At 40.5% G+C, this 22,614-nt stretch overlaps 1 protein-coding gene and 1 long non-coding RNA gene across 5 annotated transcripts in view; one reads left to right on the plus strand and one right to left on the minus strand.

Annotated features, from left to right (window-relative positions):
• BIRC6 (baculoviral IAP repeat containing 6) overlaps window positions 1–22,614 on the plus strand; it is a 158,438-nt gene that overhangs the window by 123,186 nt on the left and 12,638 nt on the right. For all 4 annotated transcript variants that reach the window (XM_064158738.1, XM_064158740.1, XM_064158741.1 and 1 more), the window contains 2 exons: window positions 14,323–14,533; window positions 21,784–21,929. In XM_064158738.1, coding sequence (XP_064014808.1) covers window positions 14,323–14,533; window positions 21,784–21,929 — 357 coding nt within the window. The remainder of the gene's footprint in view (window positions 1–14,322; window positions 14,534–21,783; window positions 21,930–22,614) is intronic.
• On the minus strand, window positions 1,054–5,275 carry LOC135183579 (uncharacterized). The gene is made up of 2 exons (XR_010305610.1): window positions 4,393–5,275; window positions 1,054–3,272 (listed from the first exon to the last, which is right to left on the minus strand). It is a non-coding gene; the product is annotated as an uncharacterized LOC135183579 (long non-coding RNA).

A 22,614-nucleotide genomic window follows, 5' to 3' on the forward strand; every position in this document is an offset into this window, starting at 1 on the left:
GACTCCACTGAAGGGATTGTTTCCTTGCTTCGTAAAACTCCCAGTACTTGCTTTTAATGCACCTCTCATAGTTTACTAAGTACTGTCACACTCTGATCTTGTGGGTCTATTAGCAGCCATGCTGCCCTAGTCATGCTTCTGGTAAGTACTGTGGCTAAAATCTGTTGAAGGTGAACATTCTGAACTCTCTTTTGGCCTCTTTTCATATACATCTTTGTCGAATCTGTCAATACTTTTCAGATCCTGAACTGCATTAGATTGCACACTGAAGTTAGGATATTTCTTTTCTACTGATCATTTTGATTCCCCAGACATTATATGGTATTGCTTAACTTTTTGTCAAGTAGTCCAGTTCTACTGGACTGTGAGCACTTTGATTACTTTAGGAGGCTTGTATTCCCTTGTAGATCTCCAGAGTTAGTACACTGAGTTTATACCTCATCTTTATTCATCCATTTTTGAAGGTGTAAAGATACCTCTTCAGTGTACATGTTGAATCATCATGAAATTCTGCTCTTCCCTAGGTTACTGACTTTTTACTATGTCTAATTACTTTGTTCAAATTCTTGTGCATCTATTGGACTAGCTGTGTAAGCATCACTGCTGTGTATTTGAGCTTATTTAACTCAGGAGGATAGAGCACATGAATATAGGGCAAAAGTATTACCTGTTAAGAGATCATACTAGATTTCTGTTCTAAAGCAAAATAGAGTTTTTAGGCTGGGGCAATTTCTAATGATATTATTCTGTAACTTTCTTCAAAGGGTTAAAACCTTTTTGCTATATTTAGAAGTACAATTAGAAGTATGATGGCAGTTTAGGTAGAGAGAATATAATTGCCACAATTAAATATTCCTCTAGTTTTCCTTCATGTTCATTCATTAGTAAGAGAAGAATGCTGAACCTTTGCAAAAAAAAAAACAGTTATAACTTCAGAATTGAATTGCTTTTGGTCTGTTTTTTGCTGTTGAAGTGCTAACAAAACCAGGTGCATAATGCCAGTCCACTACTGGAGTTGACTCATAATTTAGAGAAGAGAGCTATGCACTGAAATAACATTAAATAAAACTCTTTATTTTTTCACAGAATTGACACTTTCTGTAATAACCTAAGGATCAAAAGAAGCAGCACTAATTTCTACCTGAATTTCATACTTCTGCTTAATTTTCAGGTTTTCATAATCTTTCATTTTAAGGACATCTCAAATGTCCTCATATTAACACCAGTGATATCCATAACTTTGTAGATATAAGTAGTATATTGGAAAAAAAATGGTGTATTGGCTGCCTTCTGTAGTCTTAAATAAACTTGGATAACCTGCATAATTCTTTTAGAATGTAGCTTAGTTACACAGAATGCTTTGGTGCTCCATATACTGAAAATGAGTACACAATCTAGAGACTTGCTGTAGGCTATGGATAGTGAATTCACTTTCTTTTTGCAAATGCTTGCTTCCAGTGCAGCCTCACCTCTGATTATCATTTCTTCTGATGGAGCCAGTGTTGACTCAGAGTTGTAAAACCAGAATATGCCCTCTTCCACCTCATTTGTCCATATATCAGTGTTACACCATAGTTTCTACAACTGATTGAAATATCTTTGCCAGATTCATTCTGTTCTAGATCCCTGACCTGAGTTACAAATGGAATTGTTTTGATGTGACTTCAAAAGGCTCAGTTGGTTTAGCAGCTACAAAGTTGTGTACAGTAATAATCTATCACCTACACAAAAGATATACTTCTTTACTTGTCTTTTTTATGGAAGGACTGTATATTGCAGCCTAGGAGAAGGAACTCAGCTGGTTCTTCAGAAATGCAACCTCTCCATTGTTCCTCTGTGGCACATGTAATTCCAAGAAAGATATTTATTAAATCCAGTGTTGCTTTTTTTTTCCAGTGTTGTTTTTACACTCTCTCTAATTCTCAAAAGTAGCTTTTCTGTTAGAAGATACATGCAAAATGTAATCATGACTACAAAAACTTACACATCTCAGACTGTCTGCAGCTGTGGATCTAATGGAAAGGCATACATAGGTTTCATTTAAAATAGGAAATTCATTTCCTCAGTTTCAGCAGCCTCTTTGCATCCTACACAATCTCCCATGGAGTGTGCATAAGATTTGCAGTTCTGGGCCTCAATCATCAGTGATACAAAAAGGGTACCTGGTCCAGAAAGAGAGACTACACTTTTCTGGGCTGTTTTCCTTGCATGACCACGAATCCTTATGTGATAAGCTTTATTATACTTGAAAATAAGCATCAGAATGAATACACAAAAGCTGTTATTTGATGTATTTTAAACAGATTCTAAAAATGGCTATATAGAAAATATAACATTTTTTTCCTTTTGCAGAATATTACTGTGTAATTTGTAGTTATTCCATTTTAAAAAGTACTGGAACTTCTTTTTTCACACCACTTGAAAGGATTTTTAATTAGAAAAGTACATGGTCAATATAGCATGGTTTCAAATACACATTCAGTAAAGGCCATAACACCTAGCCTTTTTCAGCTTCCCACAAGACTAAGAAAATGCTGCAGAATAGAGTCAATAGTTAAAATTGTCTTTAAACACTACAGTTTTTGGTATAATAGTGTTCCTGTTTGCACACTTATACATTAGTGTAAATTATAAGCCTAAATTAGAGTGATCTAAAAATGAAAGCCTGTTTTCTGACCTCAACTATGAGGGGAGATATTGCACAAAACCATGGAAAGCATCATGGGGCTTGCTTATATGTATTTCATCTCTTTCTGTATTCTGATTGTTTCCAGTGTTTGCTTACATTCCTTGTGCTTTGCATGTTTGATGGCACTAAAACAGTGCCTCTGTTTCTGCTATTTGGAATTCATCCCACATCAATAAGAAGTTGAATGTAGTCTGCCTTATTTTACATAATTTAGCACTCTGGGCTCACAGATACATTTAGCAGTCATCACCCTTAGCTAGACACCTTGCTCTGGAATGTTTTTGATGGTCTTTTCAGACCAGAGGGCTTTTTGCTTTAAATGTCTGGAAATCATTCTTACCATCGCTGGTCTTTGCACTGTGTGCTGTGCAATTGATGTTCAAAAATGTCATCAAAGTGTAGTGTAGATGTACACAAAAACAATAACAAATAAGTTGAGCACAGTTCCAATAATGCCAAGCAGTGCTAAAATAGACTCTTCTTTTTCCTCCTTTTCCTCTTGCCTTTTTACATCTTCCAGTGTTGTAATGGCTGAGGTCCCCATTTTTCCTGCAAATACCTTCACCAGTATTCTGGCAGCTAGCTAGAAGAAAGAAAGCAAATAGTAAATCTGATCTGACAAACATGCAAGCTTTGATCTTTTGAAAAGCAATTCCATACTGCTTTATATTCCTTAATGCTGGATTTATAGAGTTGTATCAATGTCTTTTGTGTGTGCATGTGAACGTGTTCATATTAAAAGTAATTATTCTGTAGATAGATTTGATAGGAGTTTAAAATAGCTTGGAGCTTCCAGCCACTTAATGTGCTTTATTGTAAGAGAGATTTCAGATCTGTCTCTAGCAGGCTAATTTATTTCCTTATGAAACATAGGATTGGTTAAAGCAGGTATGTAGGCATTATCAAATACCTCATAATGCCAAGGGAAATTATGTGAATTTTCAGCTGCTGTAAAATATTTAACTGTCACAGTACAAACACAGCTGGAAATGTATGTCTGCTCTTTGGAAACATAGATATACACCTCCTTGACACAGACAGTATCAGTCTGGTTTTTAACCAGTGAGACCTAAGTAGACAATTGCAGGTGAGATCTTATGCTTTTACTTGTTCAATAGTCAGCTTTTTTAACATCCATGCAACAGTCAGCATTTAACAGAAAATGTCTCTCTCTCTAGTGTCATGGTTATTATGTGTGCTTATTATTGCAGAATGGCAAAGGGCAGTAGTACTTAACAAAATTCTGTGTAAGGATTTGAAATAGATACCTACAGAGGCACATGTGATTTATTACCTTTTTTGTTACAGAAGTGGGATTGGCAGGTCATCTCTATCACTTATCTGCTCTTGTATTCTTAAATCATAGGCAAATATCCTGTAGAAATATTCCCAACTTCATTACGTGCATTGGTGGCAGAGATGTTGGTATTATAGGTAATCTACTATGCTGATGTAGCCTTACTGATCAGGAATTTGCAGCCTTACACCACAATTTCATTGGGATTGGGATTTCTGCTAGTTCAGATAGCCCCAGTTTGCTGAAGATAGGTTGTCACATTTTCAGTGCAGTAGCTGCCCTTTTTTTTCCCCTGGCAAACATCTTTAATCATTGGAGATAAACATTTCTGCTGCGGGTCTAGTTAAAGACATCAGATCAAAGCATCTGTACCTCACAGAAAGGTAATAAAAGATATGTTCCTTACCCTACATTGCATCAGGAATAAAATGTCATCAGACATGCTTCTTACTTGTCGATTCAGGGGCAAGCCAGGCTTTTATCTTCATGAAGGGGCTGCTCTCCTCGCTCAGACAGACCAGACAGGAGCATGGACAGTTCCTCGATGAAGAAGTTTATCAGGGAGGATAATAACAGAATCTTCTTTCTCAGTAATCCATTAAAGCAAATGTAGCCAAAACCCAGTAAAGCCCTTTCTGGTGACGATCCTCAGCGTTGTCTAATTGTCACGAAAAGCGAGGCTTTTTTTCCCTTAGATGATGCAGAGCACCGAGATGCATTCCGTTCGGTGCTGCCTTTTACCGACACCAACACAAACAGCTCCTGCTTTTATTCACTGAGACTTAGTTAGTTATTAAGACTTCAGAAAAAGCCCAGCCTTTGATTTACTCTCGGTGGCAGCTGTCTGAAGAGGCTTCCTCCCGTTGACACGCTGTCATTCCAAAGGCAGCGAACTACGTGCAGCCACGCTATGTAATTTTAGTCCAGCCTGCAAAGGGATGGAAAGAAGTCAGCTTTGCTGGCAGTAGTGTGAGCGCCGTCACACACCTGCATTCAGAGCCTCCGGAAAGAATTGCGAGGTATCCTTCGGAGCATTGCATAACTTAGGCAGGCAGGTCTGAAGAGAGGAATGACAGCGGCTTTAGCTGAGCGCTGTGGTGAGCTGTGACATTGATTAAACATGCACTTGGCACTCGCTGAATAAAGAAGGAGCTACGAGCCACCCTTGCAGATAGTGAGTTGCATAACAATGTGCGATGGCTCTGCTGTTTCATTGTCAGGCCCAGCGCATTTTAATCCTCTTCTAACAGAGAAAGTCTGCTGTGGAAAGAGGAGCAGAGTTAACTGTACTTGAGGGTTTCCTGAGCAAGTGCTGCATGACAAATGGTGACATTAAGGCAGTCAAGCTGAAAGCGTTTCTGCCTTTTGTCTTTTTGTGCTTTGTTTGATAGGCAATTGCTTCTATGGGAAATACTACTTCTGCTGATTTTTCTCCTCTTCTTTACCGCCCAAAGAACTGTTGTATAATTAGTGAAAACACTGAGTTACAGAAAACCACTCCTGTCCTGGTTTCATAGGAATAAATAATTCAGGTTTTTTCCTAGTTAAATCAGAGGAGCAGTTTTTCTTTGCTCTTTTGGAAAGAGGGAGCAGCTCTGCAAAGTCTTCCTCTTACTCCAGATCTCTCTTCAGATAAAAAGCCACGATTTTAATAACCTCTGCAAGAGGATTTTGTCTGTAGAAAATTTAAATCCTGTCTCTTCCTTCCCTACAGAAAATATTTCCCTTAGTTCTTTGGCTAAGTGGAAAATAAATTTGACACACCTAGCTTGCCTTTAATATTAGTTTTACTACATCTACCTCAGACATTATTGGTTCTTTTAATCTTATTAAGTGGCATAGTGAAGAGTTGTATTAATAATTATGTTGGGGTTTTTTATCCTCTGACCAGACAAAAAACTTTCTATAGCTCTTCTTTTATACTTTTATTTTATCTATAGTTTTCTTTATTCTATGTGATGCAATCAATAACATAATGATATAATCCTGTAGCTTTATATTGATGCTTACTTGCACTTGTTTTCTAGATTTGAATGCAAATATGACCCAGTAGCAGATTCATGCTTTTGATTGTATGTCTTCATATGTTGTTGGTTTTAAAGAACAGATGTTGGATTGCTTCTGGAGTGTCTATTAGAAGAAAGATATGGACATGCTGGAACATGTGCAGAGAAGGGCCACGAGGATGATCGGAGTGCTGGAGCACCTCTCTTAGGAGGAGAGGCTGAGAGAGTTGGGATTGTTTAGTTTTGAGGAGAGAAGGCTCCAAGGAGATCTTATTCTGGCCTTCCAGTATCTGAAGGGAGCCTGCAGGAAAGGTGGCAAGGGACTTTTATAGGGTGTCAGGTGGTGACAGGACTAGGGGAAATGGATCCAAGCTAGAGGAGGATAGATTAGATTAGACATTAGGAAAGGTTCTTCACCGTGATGATGGTGAGATGCTGGAACAGGTTGTTTAAAGAGGTGGTGGAAGCCCCATACCTGGTAGTTGTTACAGCCAGGCTGGATGTGATTTTGGGCAACCTGATCTAGTGAAAAGCACCCCTGCCCATGGCAGGGGGATTTGAGATAGATGATTCTTCAGGTCCCTTCCAACCTCAACAATTCTGTGATTCCTTGATAGTCAGAATGGTGCTGTGAAAATGCTTCTGTTGTTCTTAACAACAAAAAGTGAAGGAAAAGTCAAGCTAGTTAAATTACTACAAGACTACACTGTTTAGATAGGTTTTGTTTTACTCTTACCCAAAGGCTAATGTTTTCTTAAAGAGATCTGATTTGGAAATACTCTGTAGGCAGTCTTTTTTCTTCCTGTTGAAACAGAACAGAATGCAGGGTGTTAGTTAACCCTATTATAAAAGAGGCTTGCCCAGGGTTGATTCTGAGACAGAAAATCAAGAGGCAGCAGAGCATGCTGTATTTGGAACTGACACTACTGCCTGCAGCATGGACTACATTCATAGATCATATGTTTTCAGAGATGCAGCAAAGAGGGGCGAAGGAATGCTTTGGCTTTTAAAGTATTAGCAAAGGGATGTGTGGCCCTTTTGGAGAGAGTGTGGTTCACTTTTGCTCGATAGTAACTGTGGCCATAGGACTGTCTTTGTGTGGCTCTGTTGAATGGCAGTGTTTGTAGCTATTGAGAGTCTTTCATGTGAGAATGGGACCCACGTGTCTTGAATCGTGGCTGTGGATTTTAAGTTTGTGAATAGCATCCTGAGACATCAAAAGTATGTCAGTAATTACTAAGAGTGTTTTAGAGATGGTGTGTAATTGACAGAACTTCAAGATCCAGGTTTAAATTACTCACAGGTAAAAAAAAGTTTTAAAAAATGAAGTAGCAGGTGTGTGTGGCTCTGCAGTTCTGATCTTAACATTACACTTTTTAGTAGCATGGTTATTAAGTGTCTTATTTTACTTTTAGCTTCTTAATTTTACTTTTAGCTTCTGAAGTTGATGAGATCAATAACCTTTTAATCCTTACTAGCAGAAAATAAGAAATAGGTATCTCAGAATACAAAGATATTTCCTTGGGTTTTCTGCAGGAGAAGTCAGGATACTCTGTTGTAAATTGTAAGCACTTGTACATGGTGTGAATAGAGCAGAGTTATTATTTTATGGTAGCTGCTCTACATAATTGTCAGGTTGGAAGAGACCTCCAAGATCATCCAGTCCAACCTAGCACCCAGCCCTAGCCACTCAACCAGACCATGGCACTAAGTGCCTCATCCAGGCTTTGCTTCAACACCTCCAGGCGCGGTGACTCCACCACCTCCCTGGGCAGCCCATTCCAATGCCAATCACTCTCTCTGCCAACAACTTCCTCCTAACATCCAGTCTATACCTCTCCCAGCACAACTTGAGACTGTGTCCCCTTGTTCTATTGCTGGTTGCCTGGGAGAACAGACTGACTCCCAACTGGCTACAACCTCCCTTCAAGTAGTTGTAGATAGCAATGAGGTCACCTCTGAGCCTCCTCTTCTGCAGGCTGCACACCTCCAGCTCCCTCAGCCTCTCCTCATAGGGTTTGTGTTCCAGGCCCCTCACCAGCTTTGTTGCCCTTCTCTGGACACCTTCCAGCACCTCAACATCTCTCTTGAATTGAGGAGCCCAGAACTGGACACAGCACTCAAGGTGTGGCCTGACCAGTGCTGAGTACAGGGGCAGAATAACCTCCCTTGTCCTACTGGCCACACTGTTCCTGATGCAGGCCAGGATGCCATTGGCTCTCTTGGCCACCTGGGCACACTGCTGCCTCATCTTCAGCCTACTATCCTAGTTCATGGTGAGAATCACAATTGGAAGGCCTTCACATTAGATGCAAGTAAAGCAGAGCTTTGCATTAATTTCTTACAACTTACTCTTCTGTGTGTTAGCTGCTGTAACATCTGTAATATTTTTTATATCATGGCTGTACCACATTACTAATTTTCTTTATTTTGTGATATATTTGAAACATCCTCTGCAATGGAAATAAGTTTAATAATCTTATGGCCAGTTAAGTTGTACTGAGGTTGTTAAATGGATTGCAAGAAAAAAAATTTATTGCTGTTCAGTGCTATCTATTTAATGGTCCATTAGGCCTGGCTGTTCTTTGTTTGAATATTGTATAATAGTGAAAGAAAGCAAAGGAGGATTAGACTCAGTTGGGCCATTACCTTGTTACAGATACATATGCAATTTGAGGAGATACATTGATCCTATGGAACTGCCTGCCCTTGGAGGGGGGGTTAAATTGTACCAATGTTGTAACTGCTTATGGTTAAGCATAGGTCTGTGTAGGAAGTTAAATCTGTATTGGTGATGAGTACATAGCTGTGTGGAAAGCAACTGGAATGCTTCAAATTCACATCTAATCTTTGAATGTTAGTCACTTTTTTCCCTGCAGTAAGTAGGCTATCTAGCAGTTTTCCATAATGTGATCAGTGCCTTAATATCCCAGGAGCTTTAGGCATTTGGAAAGAGTGCACTTTTCAAAAGACAAGATGCTCAGCAGCTTCTGAAAGTCAGGACTGCTCAAAATTGCTTCAGTCAGGATCCTCTTTCCTCCAACCCCCTCTTCTCCTGAAACAAGCTGCTGCTTGTTACTAGCATATGAGGGCTTGTTTCATAATATGTCTAATATTTTACCTATTCAGCCTTAGGTGTCCTTCTAAATTGCAAATGCTATGGCTAGAGACTAACAGAGTCATGGTGATTCCACTAAAACTTGGCCTTCATTTACCTAAAGGAATGGGGGAAGGATAACACCTTAGCCCAATAAACCATGAGATGTTTTCCAGACGTTAGCCAACTCCACCTGTGTTAGTAAATGACTCTGCTGATGTCCCTGCTTTTCATAAATGCAGCAAACCCTTTTGAGTGCTGTGTCCAGTTCTGGGCCCCTCAATTCAAGAGAGATGTTGAGGTGCTGGAAGGTGTCCAGAGAAGGGCAACAAAGCTGGTGAGGGGCCTGGAACACAAACCCTATGAGGAGAGACTGAGGGAGCTGGGGGTGTGCAGCCTGCAGAAGAGGAGGCTCAGGGCAGACCTCATTGCTGTCTACAGCTACCTGATGGGAGGTTGTAGCCAGGTGGGGTTGGTCTCTTCTGCCAGGCAACCAGCAATAGAACAAGGGGACACAGCCTCAAGTTGTGCCAGGGGAGGTCTAGGCTGGATGTTAGGAGGAAGTTGTTGGCAGAGAGAGTGATTGGCATTGGAATGGGCTGCCCAGGGAGGTGGTGGAGTCACCGTCCCTGGAGGTGTTGAAGCAAAGCCTGGATGAGGCACTCAGTTCCATGGTCTGGTTGAGTGGCTAGGGCTGGGTGCTAGGTTGGACTGTCTGATCTTGGAGGTCTCTTCCAACCTGGTTGATTCTCTGATTCTATCACTCCATGATTCCTAAGTATACCTGCATGCTGCCTGTTGTCCGGAAAGGCTACCGTGCAGCTAATTACCGAGCACAATGAGACATTGCCCTGCTTTGCTGGATAAATGCAGTCATCTTTCTAGAACTGGTAATTGCTGCAGTTAATAAAACAAAGGCCGTGAGGAAGGTACTGCTGTTACTCTTCTTTATGTCAGCTGTCGATGGCATTTTGAGAGCACTGCTGCCACCTTACGCTGCTGCTCTGTCACCTTCCAGCCTCATTCCTTCACCCTGGATTGCCACAGCTGCCTCCAGAGCTTGCAGCGAGGGCCATTTTACAGCTCTGCAGCTTGCTGCTGACACTCCAGTATCAAGCCCCAGTTTTTAGCTTGTGCTCTGCTTCACATTGCACGCCTTGAACTGGTTAGCTGCTAGCCAAAAGGTGAGACCTTGATGTGCATTTACTGTCTGCAACTTGAGAAGCAGGCTGGGTCACAGTGTTCAGGCACTAGTTTTGCAGCTTTCTCAGACACAGCACCACTGTCACTAGGCAGCCCTATCCTGCCAGCCCTGTCTAAGGCAGACAAGGAAGCAGGATAAAAACTGAATGTAAATCCCTGCTTCAAGTCTAGTCTTGCCTCTTTTGAAGTATGGAGTATGCAGTAGTTATTTGAAGGAATGCTAAGCAAACCTTAGGCAAAAAGGGGGAGCTTCTGAACTGGTCTTTGTAGTGGGGGTTGGGCCTTCCTCCTCAGTTCACTGTCCTGCAGAATCTCAGAGAACAAACAGCTCCAAAAACGGCAGATGTGAGTGAGCCCACAGTTCATGTGTGCCTAATGGCCAGAACAGTCCAGTCAGTGTGGGAGCCTGAAAGCACCAAAATAAGCTGTTTGGGAAATGTGGTTGTCATTTATTTACTAACGGTTTAGACCTTTGAGATAACAAATGTGTAATCCATCTGTCATTTGTACAAAGCCAAGAATTCTCATCTCCCAGTTTCCTTCTTCAGGAGTGCTGTGTGTTTGCAGTTTCATGCTTGCAAGTGTGCTCATATGCATGGCCATTTAACTAGAACAGTTTCAGTGCCTGACACATTTAAGATGTGCAAGTGGTCTTCAAGTGATAGATCTGTTATAAGCAAAACTATTTGTTCCTATTTTATGATGTGTTGGGTTTTCCTTCCTACACAAGAAGCTACCTTTTTTAATTCAAGTGAAATGTCTTGCTACACCTGCATTACCCAGTTCAGTCTGGCAGGAAAAGACTTAATAATAATCATAGAATCAACCAGGTCAGAAGAGACCTCCAAGATCATCCAGTCCAACCTAGCACCCAGCCCTAGCCACTCAACCAGACCATGGCACTGCATGTTCTCAAGGAGTAACTTGCTTTGACCACAACAGTAGTGGATTACTTTTAACACTTGTTTTTCAGTGAAATTTATGTTTGTTTAGAATCCAAAGAGCTGCATCTTATTGGTAAGATACCTGTATGTGAAGATGATAGTCCCAAGGTTCCATTGCTTCGATTAGATGGAAGCAGGATATGTTCATTTGCAGATTTGTATTTTATGTTTTTATTTGTGGTTTTAGTATTTTAAAGGAGTTTGTTCAAAGCTGTACCTCTTACATTGCTGGAATACTCCTCCCAAACATTTCTATAATGATACCTAATGAAAGACAAAACTAAAGACAATAATGGCATTAAGAAAATTACTTTAGAAGAGGGCAGCATTAAGATAAAATAAATCGGTAGTTGTTTCATAGAAGATTATTTAAATAGAAACCAAACTAATGCATTTCGTTTGTTTCACCTGGGAAAGCAGTTTGCAAGCGAGTTGGATCTCCTAAATTCAGGAATGCTCTTCTATCTTTCTAGAAAACATTCCCATTTTAAAGTTATGTCAGTTCTGTTTCCATCATGACAGTAATTTTCGATTTAACTACTCGTTTAGCAAAGGAGAGGGCAAGCAAGCATTGAAGAATTTGGAATTAGATATTCTAGCCTCATGAAAATTGTATGGATTAAATAGATGTGTTCCAGGAGTGAAATGCTGTGGTTATCTAAGAGGTCCTATCTCTCCTTCACTCACTATCTACATAATCACAGTATCACAGTATCACCAAGGTTGGAAGAGACCTCATAGATCATCAAGTCCAACCCTTTACCACAGAGCTCAAGGCCAGACCATGGCACCAAGTGCCACGTCCAGTCCTGCCTTGAACAGCTCCAGGGACAGCGACTCCACCACCTCCCCGGGCAGCCCATTCCAGTGTCCAATGACTCTCTCAGGGAAGAACTTTCTCCTCACCTCCAGCCTAAATCTCCCCTGGCGCAGCCTGAGGCTGTGTCCTCTTGTTCTGGTGCTGGCCACCTGAGAGAAGAGACCAACCTCCGCCTGGCCACAACCACCCCTCAGGTAGTTGTAGACAGCAATAAGGTCCCCCCTGAGCCTCCTCTTCTCCAGGCTAACCAATCCCAGCTCCCTCAGCCTCTCCTCGTAGGGCTGTGCTCAAGGCCTCTCCCCAGCCTCGTCACCCTTCTCTGGACATGCTCAAGCATCTCAATGTCCCTCCTAAACTGGGGGGCCCAGAACTGAACACAGCTATTGATTCAATTGAGGAGCTGCTTGATCTTTAACACTATAGATGGGTGGTGGCTTGCTGGTTTAATGGTCTCCCATTCTCCCTTTTGCTCCATTCTTTTTCCCCACACCTCCCCACCTCTTTCCCCTCCTTCCTCATGTTCCCCTGCTCACATGTCACCACATTGAGCCATGGTTTTTTTAAGGACAGTTTGCACAGTGAGGATTTTTATTTTGGCAATTATTGTTCACTAGAGACTAAGCATAAGAAACAGAGGTATGTACATATGTTTAATAATACTACATGTATACACATACAATAAATATAGTCTACTATTGTGCAGTATATATGCAATAATATGTATGGAAAACATACAAATTATATCAATCAACAGGTAATTGAAATAGTTTTTCTTAATGCCAGTGTTTTAAATTCAATGGAGTTTGCTTTAAATATATGGAATATTTTGACATGGGATATTTTTAGAACCAGGAAATGCTACCAAGCCTGACAGATCAATGCTTTGACTCCAGCAGATTTTCTTCCTGTTCAAGACAGCAGAACTTCTTCCATTTATGAGTTTGTGCCACTGTAGTAATTGCAAAATTCAAATAGCAAGAGAAGGCTTAGTAAAGCTAAACCTTGCTTTAATCCTGAGTAAAACCTGCCTGTTGAATTTTGCTTGGCTGTTTATACTGTCCCATTGTGCTGTACTCAGAGCTAAGGGTTTGATGACAGGAGATGAAAGTTTGTGATCTGCATTAGCTTGGAGGGCGAGTTGTGCTAAATGAAACATTAAACAGTTCTGTGCTTTGTCCTGTCCTAATGCAAGTTGTCAGGGGGTTTTTGTTTGCTGGGGTTTGTTCTCTGGAAAAAGCATAGATTTATTTTATCAGAAACTCAGTCAATTGTAAATACTTTGAACTAGAGCAATTTTTTTGCCTGCAGTTAGGTTAAAAATAGCATGTCCTAGGGACAGAGGAAGCAGCTGTGTTAAAGTATCTGTGTATTGCTGCATTTTCAGGATTTCTATTAATGATACAAAGTCAGTTGAGATGACATCTATTGCAGATTTGTCCAAGCAAGTGGAAGAGAAAAATAACCAATGTGGTGCTAGAGAATCCATCAGAATGGTGTGGCTCTGCTTCTCCAAGTCAGAAGAGCTGATATCTATATTCTACTCACAGTCATTTTGGTAATACACATACATCACACTGAGCAGCACTAAGACAGTGAGGTCTGTCTACCTAATATATGTTCTTTTCTGGCTTTGCTGTTTTGTGATTCATCTATATGCAGATAAAATTTGCATCTTCAGAACCACTGCATGCTCTGAAGAATGCATAATGGTTTCTGAAATACTTCCTCCATGAAATGAAGCAAAGCTGGACTTCTGAGTAGACTTCCTCATTTCACTGACCATAAACATTCCTGCAGTCATGCAGGCAAATTCTCCCGGAGGAGAAGGTAACTACAAATGGAAGGGGTGATAGGAGATTCTTTATTAATGCTTATGCTGCTAGAATCAGAAAGTGCCACCCAGCTGCAATTCAACAGGTTACAGGTTTTAGTCTGTAGATACGCTATTGCTGTCAACGTACAACCTGAAGCATGATTGTATATTGAGCTACTAGAAATGACTGTAACGTGGTAATCCTGTTCCAAACCTTGCTGACACTTTTGTCCTCTTGCATCTGTTGCTAACCTTTGTTTTCCAGGCATCTAATCCCATTTTTTTTTCTGAACAAGTCCATTAGCTCAGGAATTCTAAATGGCTGTTACAAAATGCTCTGTGTGTCATTAAATGCCATTCATATTTTAATAATAATAAATGTATTGAACGTCTGTACTGAGAGTAAAATATCTTCAGTTTCAGCAATTTCTGTGCACTGTTTTTGTCCCCTAGTTTTGGATATGGCCAGACACGTTCCCCTTTACCGAGCTCTGCTGGAATTGCTGCGTGCTATCGCCTCCTGCACATCCATGGTACCGCTACTGCTTCCCCTGTCAGGAGAAAGTAGTGAGGAGGAGGAAGAACAGCTGGAGTCACAAGCTTCCGTTGGGACTTTGTTGGCTAAAATGAAGACCTGTGTGGATACCTACACCAACCGGCTGAGGTAACTGCTCCTAACCTTCATTTAAACTGTAGTTTGTATTTACACGTTATGAGTATGGAAGTGAAGGAAGATTCAGTGCTGTAAATGTGTCTGGATGGGTCCCGCAGTGCAGCGGGAGAACATGGCATCTGCTGGAGCTGAGCTAACGTTTATGTGCACACACTCTCTCTTTCTGTGCTGTTTGCAAGGAGTGTTGTTGCACGACACAAGCTGGGAGGTTTGCATACTCTTGTCACTTGATTGGTAACTTCACGTCTGTCTCTGATTTCTTCTCTTCAACGAGGTTAATCTTGGTTTTGCAGGATTGTGCATTTCCTGCTGTCAGTATGAAAGCAGGAGCACTCCCTGGGAGAAGGAATGTTGAAGAAACCCATTTTGTAAAAAATGAGGTTGGAGAAGTCCAAACCAAATGATAGTTTCTACCAAAAAATGTTCTTTCTATCCTCTGTGTGCTTCTATACAGCTTTAGCCATTGAGGAAGGACCAGGTTCCTCAATGGATTCTCCATCAGAGGCTAATAAAGCAGGAGAGAAGCCTTTGGCTTCTATCAGGAAGATTAAGTTTTGGGAGGTAAAAGATTTGAGAACTGTTATTTGTGATGAGAAGCCTAACTAGGGTTGAAAATGGAAAATTTTGAAGGGTGAAAGTTTTTGATTGGTGGTAACTGTTGGCACTAGATAGGAAAAGTGTTTCTCTCTCTGATGCTGTAGCAGCTGATTAGTCTCTTAGCACAGGCACCAGAGGTGAGCCAGTATACTGAAAATGTTACAGAATTACACACTGACACCCTAGATCTATCCGTGCCAGACCTGGGAGGTCTTCCAGCCTCCTGTGAGAAACCATCTGACAGCATTTGTCAGATACCTGCACTCTGGTAGAGCGAATAGCAAATAAATGGCAAAGTGTTTGAATGTCCCATCTGTGCTGTGATGCTGTCAGGCTGTGGAAGTGTTGCAGTCTAATGCTGCATGATCTTGTTCTGCTCATCTCCCTGAAGTTAGTGACTTCTAAAGGAAGCAGGGCAAACCACGAGGAGTTGCTTTCAGTAACCACAGACCAGCCTCTAACTCCCTTTGTAAAATGATTATGAAGATGATGATAATAATAAACACAGGTTCTTTACCAAGCTCAGGCTGATTGTTAGCTGTTCTTCCCTGATGGTTTTGGTGTAGTACACAGTTAGGAGACAGTTTTGCTTTGTGAAACGTGATCTGACCAGCTGTTTGGGCCGTAGATGTTGCAGAAGAATGAAAGGCAGACTGGCAGTCTTTTTTTCCCATTCTACTCAGTAACAACCAATATCCATAACTCAATTACCCCTCTAAATTCTCTCCTTTGACATAGAAAAAGCTGCTCTCTAGGAATAAATACAGTGCACCTTGCTATTCTCGTAGCAGCCCAAACTACTTACTTCTATCTTCTTGGTGTTTCTTTTGTACTGGGTCCTGCCTCTCAAATATGGCATAGATGCTTTCCTTTTGCATTGGGATGCTGGAATATAACCAGTTAAGCCTGAGGCGTTTCTCCTGCTATTGGTTTTCACTGTCTTCACTGTTACCTCACACAAGTTCTGTGTGAATTGGTGCATTCTGCAAAGATGTTCTTGATCATTGAATCGCAAGAATTGAGGCCAAATTCCTTGTAATTGATCTTTCTTCAAAAGACAAAATAAACTGTCTGGTTGGTTTGTTCTATTTTGAAGCTTGTGTTCAGAGGTGATGGTTGGCTGCAGAGAGCAGTCCTGCAGCCTTTGCTAATCTGGAATGCTTCAGCTAAGTGTCTTGTATGTACAGTGCCCAAAGAGGTGCGTGCAGAAGTGTCTCAAAGGAGATTACTCCCTTTCATCACTGGTGTTTGTGGCATTTATCTGCAAAGACATGGTCATTTTGCCTGATTTCAGGAGGTTGGTTTAAGCATCCATGAATTTCTGGAAGGAACAAGCTTCTCTTTGGTACCTGTCAGAACCTACAGAACGTGAGGGGCCACGAGCGCTGCGTTAGCATGGCTGCAAACCTATGGCGGTTTGATGAGCATATGTAAAGCTGAGCAGCACTCTGCTGTAAGCATTGTCCCTCTGGTGCACAAGGGCTGGTTCATTAGCTTTGTTTTGTGAATGCTTCTATAAAGGTATCATTAGGTATCATTGTGTTTACCTCTAAGTATCAGGCATGACTGAGTAAGTATTAGTATTGGCTTTAAAAATTAGAGTTGCCTTGGGAGTGTATCATTCATTATTCATTTAGCACAGCACAAAGAGAAGGCTGTCACCTTCTAGCACCAGCTAAATTAATGGCTTAAGTTATTAGCATACACACTGCTGTCTCTTCTAGAAAATACATTAGTGACTGTCATCCCTTTAAATGTGAGTTGACATGATTTTATCTGCTTTTTTTCTTTAATGGCTGAAAAACAGTGTGGGGCGGTTTCTAAGTCTCAATTAAATATTTAGCTCCTCCTTCACTCTAAAGAATGTAACCTTTAGCTAAAGGTTTGGCCTGTGTTAAATAACTGCATTAAATTTTGAGTCGTGAGCAGAGTATTGGCAGAAAGAAATTTACAGTATAATGCAGACATTAAATAGAGAAAATGTGCAGCAACATATTCACATGGTTATATATTTGACCATAGTTTGTTATGTATGAATATTACTGGTTCAGAAGTTTCTTCAGAATCCCATGGAGAAAGCACAATTAGAGCTCAGGAGATTGATTATGTTGTTCAGTTTATCTGCATGCATAAATTCATATGCAGGCTTCTAGAGTGCAGAGAAGAAACTAAAGAATTGTGCTGGCTCTACCACTTAGTTGCTTTATCTCTGGAGGTTCCTTCCAACCCCTAACATTCTGTGATTCTGTGATTTTGGTATTTCATCTCCCTGTTTGTATAATTTTGGGGAGAGGCTTGTCACTCCTGGCATCTCCCTCTCTTGAACTGGGACTCTATTTATTGCTTTGAATCATGTGAGTCCTACACAGCTTGGAGAGAGCTCAGTGTGCTGGAGGTGACACTGAGAAGGGAGAATGATGTTTTCTCAACTCATAATTTGCCCATGTAGTACTACATGTTTCACTTAGAAATAGGTTCATGAACACCAAAGTATCAACTGCAGAAATGCTATAAATTTGTCCTGGGAGCAACATTTGCAGTGCCCTGAAAATCCTCATTTCTGTCTCCAGACTGAATCTATAAAGTTCTGTTACTTATGGCTTGGAATCCACACAGCAGGCCTACAGAGACCACAAGCAACCATGGCCTTGGTTAGCTCTTCATGTTGTAAGAGCCACCAGTGCACTGCCCACATGCAAAGCCCATTAAACTTTTTCACAAGGCTTTGAGGTACACCTGTGTGACCCCCCCTTTTATAGCCTTTGATACAGGCTAGGAAACTAGAGGCTTTCCAGACCAGCACCACATTATTCCATCAGGGATGTGGGTGGATGGACCATCTCCACACCTCCATCTGCACCTCCAGAGCAGTTTCACTTGAGATTTTAAGCTTGGAATGTGTTGAATTTCTTTTAATAGCATTTATTTAATAATAGTAATCTTATCTATGTATTATTACTATTATTATTGCTAGATTAATGATAATATAGACTGTTAAATATTATGTACTGTTTATATAATAATAACATTAACTATTATATAATAATAGTTAATCATGCCAAATTACAGTTAAGGATATGATTTTAGATAGGGCTGCTGTGGTCTTGTAGTGTAGAAGAAACATAAAATTGAGTGTAACAACTTCTGTCTGCAGTGAAGTCTCAGGTGGCCAAGTGATGACAAAACGATTGTCAGCGTGAAAGCACAAACCACTGGGGAGCATCTTACAGATTTCCCCATCTAGAGTCTAGGGAATCACTTGATTTACCATATGTTGATTGTAAGTAAACTGAGAAACTGTACAGGACTGTTAAATAATTCCAAATGTTTGTGTATAACATTGAATATATAGATATAAGATAATATAGCAGACACTTTAGGAGCGGTGGTGCAGGATTACATGCATTAGGTTAATATTCTTAAAGCAAAAAATCAACGTAAGTGTAGGAAGACAAAATGAAGGAGGGAAAAAAGGCAGGTCCTCATTAATAGTAGTCTTGAAAGTTACAGCAATACCAATTGGATTTTTCCCTGAAAGAAGGAGGAAAAAACCACTCTCTTTGCCCTAACCATTAGAATGTGACTTGTGTCAGGAACCTTAAATGCTGACAAGGCAGTATGTCTGATTTTGGAGTTCTGTGATGGCAGCTATCTTATTCTCCCTGAAACTGGCTGAAATCACTGATTAGACACAGTCAAGGTCAAATATGAGACCTTGGGTTGGTTATTTTTGTGTCATTGGTAGAATCAATCCTGCACTTCCCTTCCTAAACTGCTTTTATGCAGTTTTGGCCTGACTCAGAAGTTAAGTAACTTGGTAATGTAACCAACTCATAGACTCCAGATAACTACAGGTGACAGGATGGAGGTGTTCAGCAAATGATTTAAAATGTCTGTTCTGAGGAGAGGAGTGTTTGTCTGTTCAGCTCTTGATTACAGTGGACGGAATCATCATCATGGTGCTAAAGGAGGCAGTGAGAAAACACAGATCAAAAGTGCTGAACTGTTAACTGTTCTGGACAGCAATGACAGCAAGAGGGAACTGGCACTGAGAATTTACATTTGATGTCTCATTTTCCTACTGCTCCAGCTAGGTCCTAGATGCAAAGACATGTAATTAGACAAAGGGGGAAGGAACCACTGGCTTCAATCTGCAAGAAGCTAGATTGAAATTGAGGGTGGTGAGGGAGGTGTCCCTGCCTATAGCAGAGGGGTTAGACCTAGGTGAACTTTAAGGTCCTGTGCAACCTAAGCCGTTCTATGATACTGCTTATCTGCTTGGGTAGTTGACTGTCAGTAACTCAGTGTGTCTGTAGGAGGTTTTAGGCATTTTGTCTGATGAGTCCAACACTTCAAAAGGTTTTATTAAAAAAAGTCCTAGTGGTCTAAATTGTACATGGTAAAAGCCATGTGGAAGATGAAAGACTTGCAAGACCACTATCTTGTAAAGAAATTTGTAAGAATTCATTTCATTTCAGTTCCTTCACTATGTTTGTTGCTTTTCACACATCTTTCTCTTGGATAAGCCCACTGACATTTCATTGCAGCCAAAAATTCTCTAAGGGTTTTGTAGCAAACAGCTCACGGATTCTAAATCAACAGCAAGCAGTTCCAAATCTGTGCACCTTTCCTAGGACTGGTTGTTGGCAGCGTGTCTGTGAGGTTAAAACAGGTTATCACTGAGGTTTACTGACCCACCTGAATAGATTAGGTAAAAATATTGGCCTAAATTCCCACAAGGAAAAAGACATTCATAAGGATTCTGTAAAGTATGAAAAGGAGAGGCAGCTGCTGCTTCTTTGTCTTACACTCTTCCTTAAATGGTTTGGCTCTGATGCTTTTCTTCTCACTTGGAGCCCCTGAAAATTCAGCAGCACTTAATGTCAACAATAGGCTAACATCCTTTATGACCCAGTCTGGAACAGGGAAAATGTACCATGCTGCAGTAATGAATTTTGTTATTAATGTGCTCTAGGGCTATTTTCATTTGATTAGGTACAGCACAGAGACTTTCACTATTAATGTAATCACCTCTGCTAAATAATTTAGAGACTCATTCTCTATGCATGATTTCAGTCTAGATTAAAATACAGAAAGGATACAGTGCATAGTAGTTGCTAAAATGTTTAAGACATCAAAGCATGAAATTGCTAATTTCTCATGTCTAGGTAGCTTTCTGGTTTGCTTCCAGGTATGGTAGTGGCAAAGAGAAAAACAGTGCTTCTTGGCTATTGAAATTCTTTGGGTCTTAAAATGAACAAGTGCTACTGAAAAAAAAACCAAACAAATAAATGAAAACAACCAAAAAAACCCACAAATTGCAGTGAAACAATTACAAAGTAACTATGTACATTTATGCTAGCTTTTAAAACATAGAAACTTGTAAATAGGCACATTTAGGTTAGATGTTATCAAATACCATGTTCTTCATATCAGCAGTTCAATGTATATGCTGGTACAGATTGAATCATAGAATCACAGAATCAACCAGGTTGGAAGAGACCTCCAAGCTCATCCAGTCCAACCTAGCACCCAGCCCTAGCCAATCAACTAGACCATGGCACTAAGTGCCTCATCCAGGCTTCTCTTGAACACCTCCAGGGATGGTGACTCCACCACCTCCCTGGGCAGCCCATTCCAATGCCAATCACTCTCTCTGCCAACAGCTGCCTTCTAACATCCATCCTATACTTCCCCCGGCACAACTTGAGACTGTGTCCCCTTGTTCTGTTGCTGGTTGGCTGGGAGAAGCAGGTAGTTGTAGACAGCAATGAAGTCTCCCCTGAGCCTCCTCTTCTCCAGGCTGCACACCCCCAGCTCCCTCAGCCTCTCCTCATAGGGTTTGTGTTACCATAAGCTGAATGTTTAAATAGATCTTAAGTGACTCAGCAGCTAGCTTTTACCTAACAATAGTGTTGGTATGCATTTTCAAATTACTTAATCAGAAAAACTTGAGGTCTTTAAATTTACATTTTAGCTTGCAAAACATTGATTATAAACATCTGCTGTAATACAGACATCTTCTATATTTTTAAGTTGTTTTAAATTATGTTGAAATTAAAGATCTTAACTTCTGCAGCCCAAAAGAGAACTGTGGGGAGTGACTAACTTCATTTGTGTCCCACTCTTTTGGCTGCAGTTTGTAGACATGCTGTGAATTTTTACTAAGGGTTTTCTGGTGTTTTACCTTCTGTTTATTTTAAATAAAAAGAGTACTTCATTACTTATTTAGGATTTGATTTTGCATGAGGTTCTCCATGGGTAGATGGAATGCACGTTCATGAGATGATCTTTGTTACACTCTGTAAGCTTTTCTAGTACCTTTTGAACCTGTACAAAGATGAGGTCAGCATGCAGCATACCAATCAAAAGTACTAACTGGTTGAAGCAGAAACACTGTTTGCTTGTTCATATTTTTACTCCTTGTATCAGCTGTACATCTGCTTGTCAGATCAAAACTATGTTCAGTATTGTCACAGTTGACTGCTACATTTGTTGGTTGAACTGGAGATACATAGAGATACTCCACTTCAGAAGACTTGTTTTCATCTTGCTCCTTTCATCTTTGACATGTGCCACTGTATGACTGGTTAAAAAATATTCCCTCCTGCTATATTGTTGTTGTTTTTTTTTCCCCCAAACAGATCTAAAAAGGACAAAGCTAAAGCAGGAGTAAAAGCAGATACTTCTGATCAAGAACCAGAGGGACTGACACTTTTGGTACCAGACATCCAAAAGACTGCAGAGATAGTTTATGCTGCTACCACCAGTTTGCGCCAAGCAAACCAAGGTAAAGTAGAAATACTTAATGATTACCATATGGTGGTTATTTGTAGTATCTTCATTAACATGACTTATAAATTAGCAAGAAAAATTTCTTCCTTCCTGCCCCCAGCCACCAACTGCATTTTCAGAGGTGGCTGGACCTTTGTCATAGTCTTAAAAGCTTTGATCAGGAAACTGAATAAATCAAGTAAGCTAACATGTGTCTAGCTACTTCCTGCATAAGTATGTAGCTCCTTTTTTTTCAGTCCTTCAAGAACTGAACCTGTAGACAATTCAGAGGACCATCTGGTTGTGCAGTAATCTGTAGTTTTCCTCAAGTAGCTTAACTGGGGGAGTGGATTTTAAAAAGCCATGTATAAGCAGCTCCTACTTCTGGAGAGCGTATCGGGAATATGTGTGCAAGTGTCCATTCACACAAGCATATGTCAGATTCCCTATTTTAAATACACAAAGCAGAAGAAGCAGTAAGAGATTATTTATAGCAGCAGCAGACATTAATTATTTCTGAGCTGAGACTATGACCATCACTTACTTCGAGCTGTTCAGGTAATGAAATGGTAGCGAGAGAAGTGATCACAGTTTTGAGACTCCTCTCCAAACAATGCAACCATAACATGTCATTTAAAGTTGAAAATCCCCAAATGCTTGTTAATACTTGCCTCAAAATTACATGCTTAACTACAAACAAT

Source organism: Pogoniulus pusillus, chromosome 18, assembly GCF_015220805.1.
Source record: "Pogoniulus pusillus isolate bPogPus1 chromosome 18, bPogPus1.pri, whole genome shotgun sequence".
Classification (NCBI taxonomy): Eukaryota; Metazoa; Chordata; class Aves; order Piciformes; family Lybiidae; genus Pogoniulus; species Pogoniulus pusillus.